This window comes from Lutra lutra, chromosome 5, assembly GCF_902655055.1.
Source record: "Lutra lutra chromosome 5, mLutLut1.2, whole genome shotgun sequence".
Taxonomy (NCBI): Eukaryota; Metazoa; Chordata; class Mammalia; order Carnivora; family Mustelidae; genus Lutra; species Lutra lutra.
This window is the reverse complement of record NC_062282.1, coordinates 159,450,071-159,464,615: the sequence shown is the minus strand read 5'-3', so window position 1 is coordinate 159,464,615 and position 14,545 is coordinate 159,450,071. Positions and strand designations below refer to the sequence as shown.

The 14,545-nt window shown below is 36.2% G+C and overlaps 1 protein-coding gene across 1 annotated transcript; it reads right to left on the bottom strand.

The window, feature by feature from the left end:
• Nucleotides 1-12,667: 12,667 nt before the first annotated feature.
• LOC125099834 (olfactory receptor 13G1-like) lies at nucleotides 12,668-13,589 on the bottom strand. The gene is given in 2 exon segments (XM_047729320.1): nucleotides 12,668-13,421; nucleotides 13,423-13,589. Coding segments are annotated over 2 exon segments (921 nt in total).
• Nucleotides 13,590-14,545: the final 956 nt, after the last annotated feature.

Here is a 14,545-nt window from a genome sequence, read left to right as displayed (position 1 = left end):
GTCCTTTGCTCTTTTGGAGTGCTTTCAACCAGTCTCCAAGTTAATGCTGGTCCCCAGATGCAGGGCACTCTCATATTAGGTGTATTACTTTCCAATCGGTCACCTCCGGTGGCTCCCTTCCCCTTTTGTTTATCTTCTGATATCAGTCCGACGTTCCCACTCCGCTTTACCTGCCCACTGGTGTCTTCTGCCCCTGTAGAGATCCAGATGTGTATAATTCTGATCTCAGGCTGATTTCGCGGGTGATCGGAGTTCTTTGGTAGGTAATCAGCTCACTTTAGGGTACAGGTTGAAATGGTGCCTCCTCCTACTTCCCCGCCATCTTGTCCCACTCCCTAAGTTTATTCTTGTTATCTTATTTTTTTGGTGCAGTTGTAAAAAGATTGTTTTCTTAATTTCTCTTTCTGCTACTCTATCATTGGTGTATAGAAATACAACAGATTTCTGTATATTATCTTTATATCCTGTGACTTTGATGAATTAATTTATCACTTCTATTAGTTTTTTTGGTGGATTTTTATTATGTTTAATTAACCAGCATATAGTACATGATTGATTTTTGAAGTACATGATTGATTTCCTCACTGATTCATTAGCTGCATATAACACCCAGTGCTCATCATCATATCGTACCTATCACCCAGTTACCACATCCCACTCACCCCTCCATTCTGTAACCCTGTTTGTTTCTTGGAGTATAGACATGCTCATGGTTTGTCTCCCTCTCTGATTTCTTCCCATTTAGTTTTCCCTTCCTTCCCCTGTGGTCCTCCCCACTATTCCTTATGCTCATATATGACTGAAATTATGATAATTGTCTTTCTCTGCTTGACTTATTTCACTTAGCATAATACCTTCCAGTTCTATCCATGTCAATGCAAATGGTAGGTATCCATCCTTTCTGATGGCTGAGTTGTATTCCTTTGTATATATGAAACACATATATGTTTATTCACTCATCTGTTGAAGGGCATCTCAGCTCCTTCTGCAATTTGGCTACCATGAGCATTGCTACTATGTACATTGGGGTGCAGGTATGCCTTCTTTTCACTATGTCTGTATCTTTTTTTTTTTAAAGATTTTATTTATTTATTTGACAGAGAGAGATCACAAGCAGGCAGAGAGACAGGCAGAGAGAGAGGAGGAAGCAGGCTCCCTGCTGAGCAGAGAGCCCGATGTGGGGCTTGATCCCAGGACCCTGAGATCATGACCTGAGCTGAAGGCAGCGGCTTAACTCACTGAGCGACCCAGGTGCCCCAACTATGTCTGTATCTTTAGGGTGAATACTTTGTAGTGCTATTTCTGGGTCATTAGGTAGCTCTGTTTTTAACTTTTTGAGGAACTTTCTATACTGTTTTCCAGAGTAGCTGTACCACTTGCATTCCCACTAACAGTGTAAGAGATTTCCCTTTCTCCACATCCTCATCATTTGTTATTTCCAGACTTGTTAATTTTTGCCATTCTAAGTGGTGTAAGGTAGTATCTCATTGTGGGTTTGGTTTATATTTCCCTTATGTCTAGTTATGTTGAACATTTTTTCATGTGTCTTTTAGACATTTGTATGTTTTTGGTGGATTCTTTAGGGTTTTCTATATATAGTATCATATCATCTGCACATAGTGAACGTTTTGCTTTTTCCTTACTGGTTTGGATGTCTTTTATTTTTGTTGTTGTCTAATTGTTGTATCTAGAACTTCAAGTAGTATGTTGAATAAGAATGATAAGATGGGAAATTCTTGTCTTTTTCTTGACCTTAAGGGAAAGTTTCTCATTTTTTTCTCCATTGAATATGATGTTAGTTATAGGGTTTTCATATAAGGCCTTAATGTGTTGAATTATGTTCCCTCTAAACATGCTATGTTGAGAATTTTTATCATCCAATGAATGTTGTACTTGGTCTAATATATTTCCTGGATTTATTTAAATGATAATTTTAAAAAATACTTTCTGTTATTGATATGATGTGTCATCTTAAATTATTATTATTATTTTAAAGATTTTATTTATTTATTTGACAGACAGAGATCACAAGTAGGCGAGAGGCAGGCAGAGAGAGAAGGAGGAAGCAGGCTCCCTTCTGGGCAGAGAGCTCGATGTGGGGTTTGATCCCAGGACCCTGAGATCATGACCTGAGCTGAAGGCAGAGGCCCAACCCACTGAGCCACCCAGGTGCCCTGTAGAATTACCTCTTAAAAGTGCTTTTGTTTACATCCCAAAGGGTTGGGGCATTTTTTTTTCCAGTTTCATTTGCTTCTGTGTAATATTTTTTTTTAATTTCTTCTTTGATCTGTTGGTTGTTTAGTAGTATGTCACTTAACTGCGACATTTGTCATACTTCCAGAATTTTTCTCATGATTGATTTATAGTGTCATAACGTTCTGTATGGAAAAGATGCATGGTATGACTTTGATTTTTTTAAATTTGTTGAGGGCTGATTTGTGACCCATATGTGATCTATTCTGGAGAATGTCCCATGTGTTCTTGAAAAGAATGTGCATTCTTCTGCTTTAGGATAGAATTCTTGAATACACCTTCTAAATCTATCTATTCTGGTGTGTCATTCAAAGTCACTATTTCCTTGTTGATTTTCTATTTGGGCACTCTGTCTGTTTGTGTATGTGGCATGTTAAATTTCCTTACTATAACTGCATTACTATCAATTAGTTACTTTATGTCTGTTTTTAACTATCTGATTTATTTTTTAATATTTTTCATTTCTTTAATATTTTAATTATTATTATTTTTTTTTTTTTTTACCATAGAGAGCATGAGCAGGGGAGTAGCATGCAGAGGGAGAACCAGATACCTTGTTCAGGAAGGGGTCCAATTTAGGACTTAATCCCAGGGCCCTGGGATCACCACCTGAGCCAAAAGGAGATGTTTAACAGACTGAGCCACACAGTCATCCAGTTACAATTTTATGCATTTGGGTGTTTCTATATTGAGTGCATAAAAATTTACAATTGTTATATCTTTTTGTTGGATCATTGTCTTTATTATTATACAGTGTTTCTCTTTGTCTCTTTTTACAATCTTTGTTTTAAATGTTTTGTCTAACATAAGTATTGCTCCTTTGGCTTTCCTTTGACCTGCATTTGTATGATAAATCTTTCTCCATCCCCTCACTTCTCACTTTCAATCTGCTGGTGTCTTTATGTCTGAAATGAGCATATAGATGAGTCTTGATTTCTTGTTGGTTTTTAAAAATATATATATTCTGTCATCCTATGTCTTTTGATTGTAATGTTTAGTCCATTTACATTCAAAGTAATTTTTATATGTGTGTATTTATTACCATTTTGCTACTTGTTTTGTGGCTGTTTTTGTAATTTTTCTCTGATCCTTTCTTTTCTTACTCTATTTCATAATTTACAGGCCTTATTTAGAGATACACTTGGATTTATTTCTCCTCTGTGCATATCTATTACTGTTTTGGATTTGTGGTTACCATTTGTTTTGTATATACCATCATCTGTGTATAGCAGCCTATATTAAGTTGATGGTTGCTTAAGCTTGAAACTACTTACCTCTGTCTAACTCTTTCCCACATTTTAGATATATGGTGCATATTTTACATCTTTTATTTTGTGAACCCCTTGACTGATGCTTATAGAAATATTTATATTGCTTTTGTGTTTCTTACATTTCACATTATTTCTTTTTTTTTAAAGAATTTTATTTATTTATTTGACAGAGAGATCACAAGTAGGCAGAGAGGCAGGCAGAGAGAGAAGAGGAAGCAGGCTCCCCGCTGAGCAGAGAGCCTGATGCAGGGCTCAATCCCAGGACTCTAGGATCATGACCTGAGCCAAAGGCAGAGGCTTTAACCCGCTGAGCCACCCTGGTGCCCCTTCATATTATTTCTTGATGCCTTCCCTTTCTATACAGAGTCCTTTTAACATTCCTTATAGGACTGGTTTAGTGGTCAACAACTCTTACTTTTTGTTTGTCTGAGAAACGCTCTATTTCTCCTTCTATTCTGAATGATAACCTTGTTCAATGGAGTATTTTTGTCTGCAGATTTTTTCCTGTCATCACTTTCATTATGCCATGCCATTCTCTTCTGATCTACAATGTTTCTGTTGGAAAAACCTGCTCATAGCCTTACAGCGCTTTATATGTAACTTCTTTCTTTTCTCTTGCTGCTTTTATTTTTTTTCTCTTTTTCACTACTTTTTTTTGGAGATTTATTTATTTATCTATTTGACAGTCAGAAATCACAAGTAGGCAGAGAAGTAGGCAGAGAGAGAGGAGGAAGTAGGCTCCCCACTGAGCAAAGAGCCCGATGTGGGGCTCAATCTTAGGACCCTGGGATCATGACCTGAGCTGAAGGCAGAGACTTTAACCCACTGAGCCACCCAGGCGTCCCTTTTTCACTAATTTTACAATCTTAATTAGGTATCTTGGTATGAATCTCCTCGGGTCAATTTTTTGGGGTGCTTCTCTATGCCTTTTGAATCTGGATATCTGTTTCTTTCCCCAAATTTGGGAAGTTTCCAGCTACTATTTCTTCAAATGAATTTTCTGTACTCTTTTCTCTCCTCTTCTTTTTCTTATTCTCCTTCTGGGGTTCCCATAATGTAAACTTTATTACACTTGATCTAGTCCATGAGTTCCCTAAGTCTATTCTCATTTTGCATAATTTTCTCTCACATGTTCAAGTTGATTTCTTGATGCCCTCTACTTTTTCTTTCTCAAGTCCAGTGAGTGCCCTTATAATTATTACTTTATAGTCTTTATGAGTTTCTGTTTCATTCAGGTCTGTTATTATGATTTCATCCTGTTGTTTCATTTGGGAAAATTTCTTCTTTTTCCTCATTTTGTCTAGCTCTTTGTGTCCATTTTTGGGTGTTATGGAAGTCAGCTATGTCTCCTGCTCTTGAAGGTAGTGGGAACGATGCACACTTTTTACAAAGTGACTCTGGTTCTCTTTCACAAGGGATGTGTAGTCACTTTGGAGATGAGGGCTGCCACTACACAAAGCTCATTCTGGTGGACCCACAGTGCTCACAAAGTATGCATGGTGGTCCCCTTCCATAGGGAACATGAAGTTTCTGCAGAACGTAGGGCTGGCTGGGCCTATTTCACAAAGTGCCCATACATGGGGCTATGGTGTCCTCACCACTTATGTGCTGGTCCTCTTCCACAAAGGGCTTACAGAGGCTGTAAGCACCACAGTGGCTGTTACTGTTCAGCAAACCCTGGATGGGTATTGCAGTTTTAATTAGGTGCACTCATTTTCTCTGAGTGTTGACCAAAGAAAAGGACCAAATTCTCTCAAAACACTTGGGTAGGGAGACATTGTTTTGCAAGATTTTCACAGGTCTTCTTGGGGTAGGGAACCCACAGTGCCAGGAATAAGGCAAGTATGACCAGAAAAGGCAGATCTAGAGAACGGCAGAAGGGCAGGACTTGGTGTAATAAAAATTATTTAGTGAATGTCATCACAGCACTTGTTCCTGTAGGTAGCCCTATGTTTATGATGAAGGACAATGGAGAGCAATGGCTGCTGCCAGCTCTTACATTCCTGAAGGGGTCTCCCTGTGATCCTTGACTCTCTGGGACACACTCTAAATCTGAATCTGAAACGAGTAAATAACTCTCCTTCCCATACATCCCAGGTGTTTTTCAAAATCTACTTCTATGCTGTTTCCATTGGCTGTTTTTTGTGCTGTCTTTATAAGGGTAGAAACTCAGCTTCCTAAAGCCCCCTGGATTTTGGAAGAAAGCCAAGTCCATTGGTACTTAAAATTCCAGCCTTTAAGCCATGCTGGTTGTAAGAATTCAAGAAATTTGGAACTCCTTGATTTCAAAGCCAAATATTATGGAATTCATATAACATCCCTGGTGATAGTACATTTTTCTCCCTTCTCCATGCCCCTGGAATCTCTATATCAGTTGGTCAGGACCCTTTTAACTCTCCACCATATGTCCACCTTTTCTACCATCTTTAATGTGCCCTCTTCTCTACCTTTAGCTGTGGATTTCATTCTGCTAGTCATCAGATCCTTTTCTGAGTTATTTACACTTTAAGTGTTATCTAGTTGTGTCTGTGGGAGAAGGCAAGTTTAGGTTCCTCCTACTCTGCCATATTCACAGTGTTCTTGAGTTGATATTTTATAATTGACTCCTAAGTTATAAATTGTGTTTTCCTGAATTAAGATATAAATAAAAAGGTACTTTGCAATTGATTGATAACCACTCTAAATACTTTTGTTCTGAGTTTGTTTTTATCTTTTTATGTATTTATTTTTAATTTTGTCATTTTATTATTGTTGAAGAAAGTGGTAGTTTGTTAGGAAGAGACTCTTGTAGTCTGGATTTTGCTGGGTGCATATTAATGATGTCATTTTCCTCTAAACCCTGTAATTACCATTAATTTATTGTTATATATAAACATTTGATGATTTCTTTTTTGGAAAGATGATATATATATATGGTTCTTTCTATTTTGAAATTTTTTGCAAACTCTAAAAATCATTACCTAGATTTATGCAGTCATTAGAATATGCAAAGTGATGTTATTGACATTGTAGCTTTCTTCTTCATTTCTTAGCTGAACTCTTTCTTGAAGACAACCAACTCACCATACATAATCCAACCATTTGGCAACCTTCTCTTCCTGATATACATATTATATAGGAAGTGAAAAATACTATTTTTTCCTTTAATAGTTTTAATGAGTTTGTTCCTAAAATCTTCCAATGTTCACCAAAACATTTTGGGATAATTTGAAACTCATTAATTTAAACATATCTGCTGTGTTAAATTCATGAAATCACTATCATATTAGTTCACAAAAGTCCTGTCCTTGGCAGTAGAATGACTTAACTTGTTGCCTAGATTCATTTGCCATGACCCTATTTAGTCACGTTCATGTTTTCTGGTGTGACCACAAATTCCCAGATTGTTATACACAAATTCTACTCCTTGCCTGTAGCTTATCATTACTCTAAGGATTTGTGATTCTTTTTATAGGAAATAGTTTTTAGATTCCACAATCACAGGGATGGTAGTATTCATTGTTATTGTAGTAGTTGTTATTTCTAACGTTTTTAATGGGCAAAGGTATGAGTTAAGCAAAGTTTAAAAGTGAACTATACCACGAGTTCTTGTATTTTTTTAATCTTGTAAAATTTTTGTTGTTAAAAATTAGGAGTTTATATGGATGATTTGATGTATTTTATCTTGAAATCACCTAAGTTAACTGAAAACACATAAAAACTTTTTGAAATTTTTTGCATTTAGGTTGTATCATATGACATAAACAGTCAAGTTACTTTGTTTTATACTCATTTGGATCAATTAATACAATTAATACAAGGCATTTGACTATAATAAAAATTCCAAAATGCTATAAACTTTTAGAGATGTTTGCAACATTCCTAGTTCAAAGTTAACTTAACAAACATACCGTCCTTAAAATGTATAAGTTGCACTTAAAATATTTATTTATGTATTTTACAGAGAGAAAGAGCATGCATGCATGAGTGGGGGTAAGGACAGAGGAAAATGAAGAATTTTTAAGGAGACTCCCTGCTGAGCCTGATGCAAGTCTCCATTCCAGAATGCTCAGATCATGACCAAAATCAAGAGTAGGAGGCTTAACTGACTTAGACATCCAGACAACCCTAGAGTTTGCATTTATTTTATTGTATTATTTTTTCAGTGTTTCCAGATTTATTGTATATGCACCACATGCAGTGCTCCACATGCCTTCCTTAATAACTACCACCAGCTCACCTAACCCTCTTCTCCCATTCCCAAACCCTCAGTATGTTTCTCAGAGTCCACAGTCTCTCATGGTTCATCTCCCCCTCCAAATTCCCCCAATTCACTTTTCCTTTCCTTCTCCTTGTGTCCTCTGTGTTATTCCTTATTCTCCACAAGTAAGTGAAACCATATGACAAGTGAGGTTGCACTTTTAAGACAAATATGAAATTAACTTATTTTTGAAAAAAAATAGCTAGTGATTTGTTTTTAAATATTAGGACTCAATGTTAGGAAATATGCCTACCATTATGAGATTTTGTTGGATAAAATTATGTAAGCAAGTGATCTCTAAAATCTCATTGTATGCATAGTTACAACTAGGAATAATCTCTAACCTGCTTTTAAATTGTCAAAAGAAGTAGTCCAAATCTTTTGATTACCCATTTTAAATAAAACAAGCCTGCAGCACTTTCAGACTTGTCTGTAAGATCGAATTTCAACAGCATGTTGGTATATTTGTAGAAATATACTGAGAAGTATCATGGTTTAGTAAGCACCACAATTAATGTATTTGCCCCATTTTGGAATGAATTATGTTGGGAGATGTCATTTTTAGCTCTGATAGTCAAAGAATATAAATATTACAGTAAAATACACTAGAAAAGGCAGATCCAGTGAATGGCAGCAAGGCAGGGCTTGGTGTAAGAAATAATCACAGCAGAGCCAGGTCTTCTATTCACTAATTATAAAATATTAACTAATATGTCAAAAACAAGGAGATGCATTTACTTATATTGCTCTTATGAAAAAAATAATTATTTAGTTTTATTATGTATGATTGTGATCAAAATTATTACATCATTAAAAAGTTAACTACATTAAACCTATTAAAATGTTACTCACTTTTCCCTAAACTTGCAATTTTATTAATATTTAAATATTTTCTACTATACAATATATAAATATAAAATAAATATTAATGGTAGTCAAAATTTTAAAGACATAATTTTAAAGCCAAACCTTATAACTATGCCAAGTGGCATTTTGCAGCTGGTATTACTGTTGTCTCAGTCTTGGTATTCTCCCTTTCTCAATGAAATGTTACACTACCATTAATTTTGTGATCCTAAATCTGTGCCTATGACATATTTGTTGGTAGATACTACTGGTAATTGGAATAATATAAATACCTCCTCCCCTTTTCCATGTATACTAACTACAAATTTGTTCAGGGATGCCAAGTGCCTGATCTCCAAATTTGCTCCTCTAGTCAGTGCTTACAGTTTGAGGTGTTGCAGTGATATAGATATGGCCAGTGTGATGTAAGTGCATGGATATTGGGTTATTTTTATTTTACAAAATGATGAGATACACTCTGCATATCTTATAAGTTTATTATTAATTATACCTCAATAAATTAGCTTTATTGAGGTATAATTAATAAACTAAATAGGAGAAAGATTCCCATGCCTTTTGATACCTCCAACTTTAGCCTTCATTCTGCCTGGGCCATGATCCAGATGCCTAGGAATACAGAAGCCTAGGGAAAATTAGGTATAGCAGGAAAACAAACACACACACACACACACATACAACCCAAAAAATAACAACAAAAACAAACTTGAAGGATACCATTCTTTGATGGTACCCTTTCGAGGATATAGTCATTATTAACCATTGCACACCAGACTTCTGTTGCATGGGGCATAAGTATATTTACTGTTTCAAAACGACAGAAGTAGTATTCTGTGTTATCTATAGCTGAACATTAGAAAATTAACAAGGGTTTGTCTACATTTGTGTTCAGTGGACTAGGATATTTGTCCAACGAAATTTAAAAAATAATCCACTTGAGTTCCAAACTCAGAATGCCTGTCTCATAAAAAGATTGTTCTAAGGCAAGTAGCCCAAATCATTGTTGAATATTCATTATACACTATATCAAGTACTACATACAATGAAAGGGAAATCCATTTTATACTATAGTTCTCCCCATCTCACCTTCACATATCAGTATATAAATGACACAGAATACTAAAACCACTCATCTCTTATTTTTAAAATAAAAAAAATCCTCAGTAGGCTTATAATTTAAGATGGATGTTTGCAATGCTAAGAGGTACACGATACTGTGCAAGAAATATGGGGTAGATACAATTTCAACTTTACACAGTATTTACTCTCTTTTGGATAACAAACACGTAAGCACTCTAGATTTTTAGCTACACAGAGTTCATTCTCTTCTATGTTGCATGAACTGTACATGCCAGTATAATGGGTTAGTTAGAAATCATGCAAGATAGTCCAAAATATACATATTACAAAATGCAATGCACATTATAATGATAAACAAGAATAATATGGAACAGTGAAACAAATTCTGAGACGTGGGAGTCCAGAATTAGTTTCCTTTGAAATTTTTCCACTTAAAAATTCAGAATGAAAATACATTTGAGTGTTTCAAATGATTGTTCAACTTTTTTCAAAACCTGATTATATAAGTTGGTGCAGGCGCTTTGGAAAACACTGTTTTCCTTGGAAATCCTTGGAGATTCCTTAAGAAAGTAAAAATAGAGATTTCCTATGACCCCACAATTGCACTACCGGGAATTTACCCCAAAGTTAGGATGTAGTGAAAAGAAGGGCCATCTGTACCCCAATGTTCATAGCAGCAATGGCCACAGTTCCCAAACTGGAAAGAACCAAGATGCCCTTCAATGGATGAATGGATAATGATGCAGTCCATATACACTATGGAGTATTATGCCTCCATCAGAAAGGATGAATACCCAACATTTGTATCAACATGGACAGGACTGAAAGATATTATGCTGAGTGAAATAAGTCAAGCACAGAGAGTCAATTATCATATGGTTTTGCTTATTTGTGGAGCATAAGGAATCACACGGAGGACATGGGGAGATGTAGAGGAGAAGGGAGTTGGGGAAAATTGGAGGGGGAGGTGAACCATGACAGACTGTGGACTCTGAGGAATTAACTGAGGGTTTTGAAGGGGAGGAGGGTGGGGGGTTTGGTGAGTCTGATGTTGGGTATTATGGAGGGCACGTATTGCATGGAGCACTGGGTGTGGTGCATAAACAATGAATTCTGGAACGCTGAAAAATAAATTAAAAAAGCAAATAAAAATTTTGGGCACCTGGGTGGCTCAGTGGGTTAAAGTCTCTGCCTTTGGCTCTGGTCATGATCGCAGGGACAGGGATCAAGCCCCACATCCGGCTCTCTGCTCAGCACATAGTCTGCTTCCTGCTCTCTCTCTGCCTGCCTCTTTGCCTACTTGTGATCTCTCTCTGTCTCTCTGTGTCAAAAAAATAAAATCTTTATTTTTTTTTTTTTTTAAGAAATGAGAATGGAAGAAAAAAAAAAGCTTCTGACTAATGTCTGCTCAGCTTGTCTGGGTGAGCAGATAGAACATGAAGTTTTTCTGATCATCATCATCAGTGCACACACACACACACACACACACACACAGAACATCAACATCAAAAAGTCACTATGATAGAGCAAGATAGAAACAAGTCCTCTCCATTGACATATCTTAGCATGGAAAAAATATGAATGCAATCCAAAACTCAGAAATGATAGGTATATTCTTCTCCTAGTTAATATGATCTATTGCTACTTATTTACCTATCACAGCTTAGCAATTTTTATTCTATATGCCTCCTAAACAAATTTCTCTCATTTTCTGATCCAATCTAGGGAAAATCATCCTTGTGTGATTTTTCATCAAGTACACCAAAAAATCCCAAATAAATCATTTCTAGATTCCTCTTCGATGTCCTGTTGCAGCATGCAATAAATCCAGCTTGTTCACCTACACATTCAAACAGTATTGTCTTCAGCTATAAGGCATTAGAGGTATCTTCCTATTTTTGTCTGTTATGTATTTATTTAGAATTCCTCATCACAGGCTATGTAAAACATGCCAACAATAATATATGGTATTGTTTTCACGAAGTAAATTCTAAGTAAGGCAATGAAGACATGAAGTCGATTGTTTCAAGAAGATTAGTGTGACAAAATACCTGTGTTTTAAAAATGTTACAGTGAAACACTAATTATAACTGATTTCAAGGGAAAATTGTACTGTATGCATCACAAAATGTCACAAAATAATGCAATATATTTTCTTATTACAGAATGAGAGACCTGATTTGATTCATAGACTGATTAATTTTATAATATTAGAAGCACTTTCTTTCTGAATAGATATATAGCATATATATGTTTATATATTTAATGCTTACATATGCTTACAGAAAAATGCTTATGTATATGCATATATAAGAAGGAGAATAATGTACATATTTTTAGAAAGATGTTGGGATATATATCATGATATATATTTATGTGAGATGGTATATTACATTATAGATATTGTTAAAATTAAAATTATAAAATTGTGGAGACACTGAGAAAGCTGGAATAGAATAAGAATGAGAGAAAAAACTTTACAGTTACTGTGATTAATAGTGAAAGCTTTCATAAAAAAAGTATTTTAGAAATATGTAAAGTAGTAAGTGTAAATCAGTAGTGTAATGGTAATAAAGTAAGTGCACTTTAGAAATCAGGAGCTAAGACAGTGATTCATAATGGAATGAAACACTTACTCTTAAGAAGGAATAGGGAGGGCGCCTGGGTGGCTAAGTGGGTTAAGCCTCTGCCTTCGGCTCAGGTCATTATCTCAGGGTCCTGGGATCGAGTCCCGCATTGGCCTCTCTGCTTGGCAGGGAGCCTGCTTTCTCCTCTCTCTCTCTGCCTGCCTGTCTACCTACTTGTGATCTCTCTCTGTCAAATAAATAAATAAATAAAATCTTAAAAAAAAAAGGAATAGGGAAATCTGGGAAGGAAATATCCATAAATAATCAGTAAAATATGAGATGTTCTAGGAGATGATTCTGGAGTACGGAGCTGACATTCCCTTTTGAAACTACTAATGTTTCAGAAATGGAAAAACTTTCTGAATCCCTATCTGCATCTCCTTGTTTCGGAAACTATACACAATTGGGTTTAATGTTGGGGTTACAAGAGTATAGAGTGCAGCTATCACCTTGTCTCTTTCAAATGAGTAGCTGGAAGTGGGGTGGATATAGGTGTGGATTACAGGGGAGTAGTAAAGGGACACCACTATGAGATGGGACGAGCATGTTGAAAAAGCCTTCCTCTTCCCTTCTGCTGTGCGGATGCGGAAAATGGCAGCAATGATAAAACCATAGGAGATGCAGGTGAGTGTGAAGTCGCCTATGGCCAGGGTAATATCAGCAACATATACCATAATCTCATTGATTCTAACGGGGCTGCAGGACAAAGACAGCACTGGGGGTATCTCACAGAAGAAGTGGTCAATGGTGTTTGGCCCACAGAATGTCAGCCTCAGGGTGAGACCAGTGTGTACTCAGGAATTAGTTACTGCAACCACCATGGTAATGCTCAGCAAGGTCACACACATATGGTCGTTCATAATAGTTCTGTAGTGAAGAGGGAAACAGATGGCCACATAGCGGTCATAGGCCATTGTGGTGAAGAGAACCATCTCAGCTCCTAGGGACCATGTGAAGAAGAAGAGCTGGGACATGCAGCTTTCATAGGAAATACTCCTTCCTGATGTTAGTATGGTCACCAGCATCTTTGGTATAATGCTTGTTGTGCATACAATTTCCACAATAGCCAGTGCCAAAAGGAAAACACATGGGTGTATGCAAAGTGGTGTTATAGATGATGGCAATGACAATCAGTGCATTTCCAAGAAAGGCCACAATGTACATGAGGAGAAAGACAATGAAGAGAACTCTTTGCAGTTCAGGTTTTTGGGTGAGGCCCAGAATCATAAACTCAGTTACAATGCTGTTATTCATCTTGCTTTGATGACAGATATTGCAGAAAGTGAGCAATTGGGAATTAAGATCTGGGTGCTTTGTTAGGAGGTGTGTATGTGTGTGTGTGTGTGTGTGTGTGTGTGTGTGTGTGTGTGCATGTAATTTAGTGATATATGTGATGAGGTGATACAACTTAGCAGCAAGAATTCCATTTTGATAGAGTTCTGACTTCCAGGCAATATCTTCTATTCTTAAGATGGATGTAATTTTCTGATGCATGTTCTTCAATCAATGACTCCATTGAACAGGAGCCACTGGTTGAGAAAAAAAGGGTGATAAAAGTAAATATATTCAAGTATCTCAATATTACCATTTTGAGTTGAAATTTATTTGAGTATAATTCACATATACATGTAATAGAATACAAGAATTGCATATCTCACTAGTAGTTAACTACATGCTATCTTTCTTGAAACATATGTGAGCAGAAATATCTAGAACAAAAGAAGCTGACAGGGCTAATAATAGTGGAAAGACTTCAGAGGGAGTATGTCCAACAGAATATCCTGAGACTGCATATTCAGGGACCCCTGAATAATTCATCCGTGTCTAAAAACAAAAATTTAATCAATTGCTTGCCTGATATTTTCTCTTCAATTGCAGAATCACATTTCCAAAATTGCATGAACTAATTTGTTGTGCTGTCATACAATGGTGAAAAGATTGGACATAAATTTAGAAGACCTAGGAGTGCATCTTTATTTTAGTATAGCTGTAAATTTGCCATTAAAGCTCCATAAGCTTCATAATTCTTATGAAATTTTTTTATTTCCAAAAATGATACGAAATGGAAAAAAATATTAGATATTATACAGCCTTAGCATAATACCCTCTAGTTTCATCCATGTCATTGCATATGGTAGGATTTTATGCTTTTTGATGGCTGAGCAATATTCCTGAGTGTGTGTGTGTGTGTGTGTGTGTGTGTGTGTGTG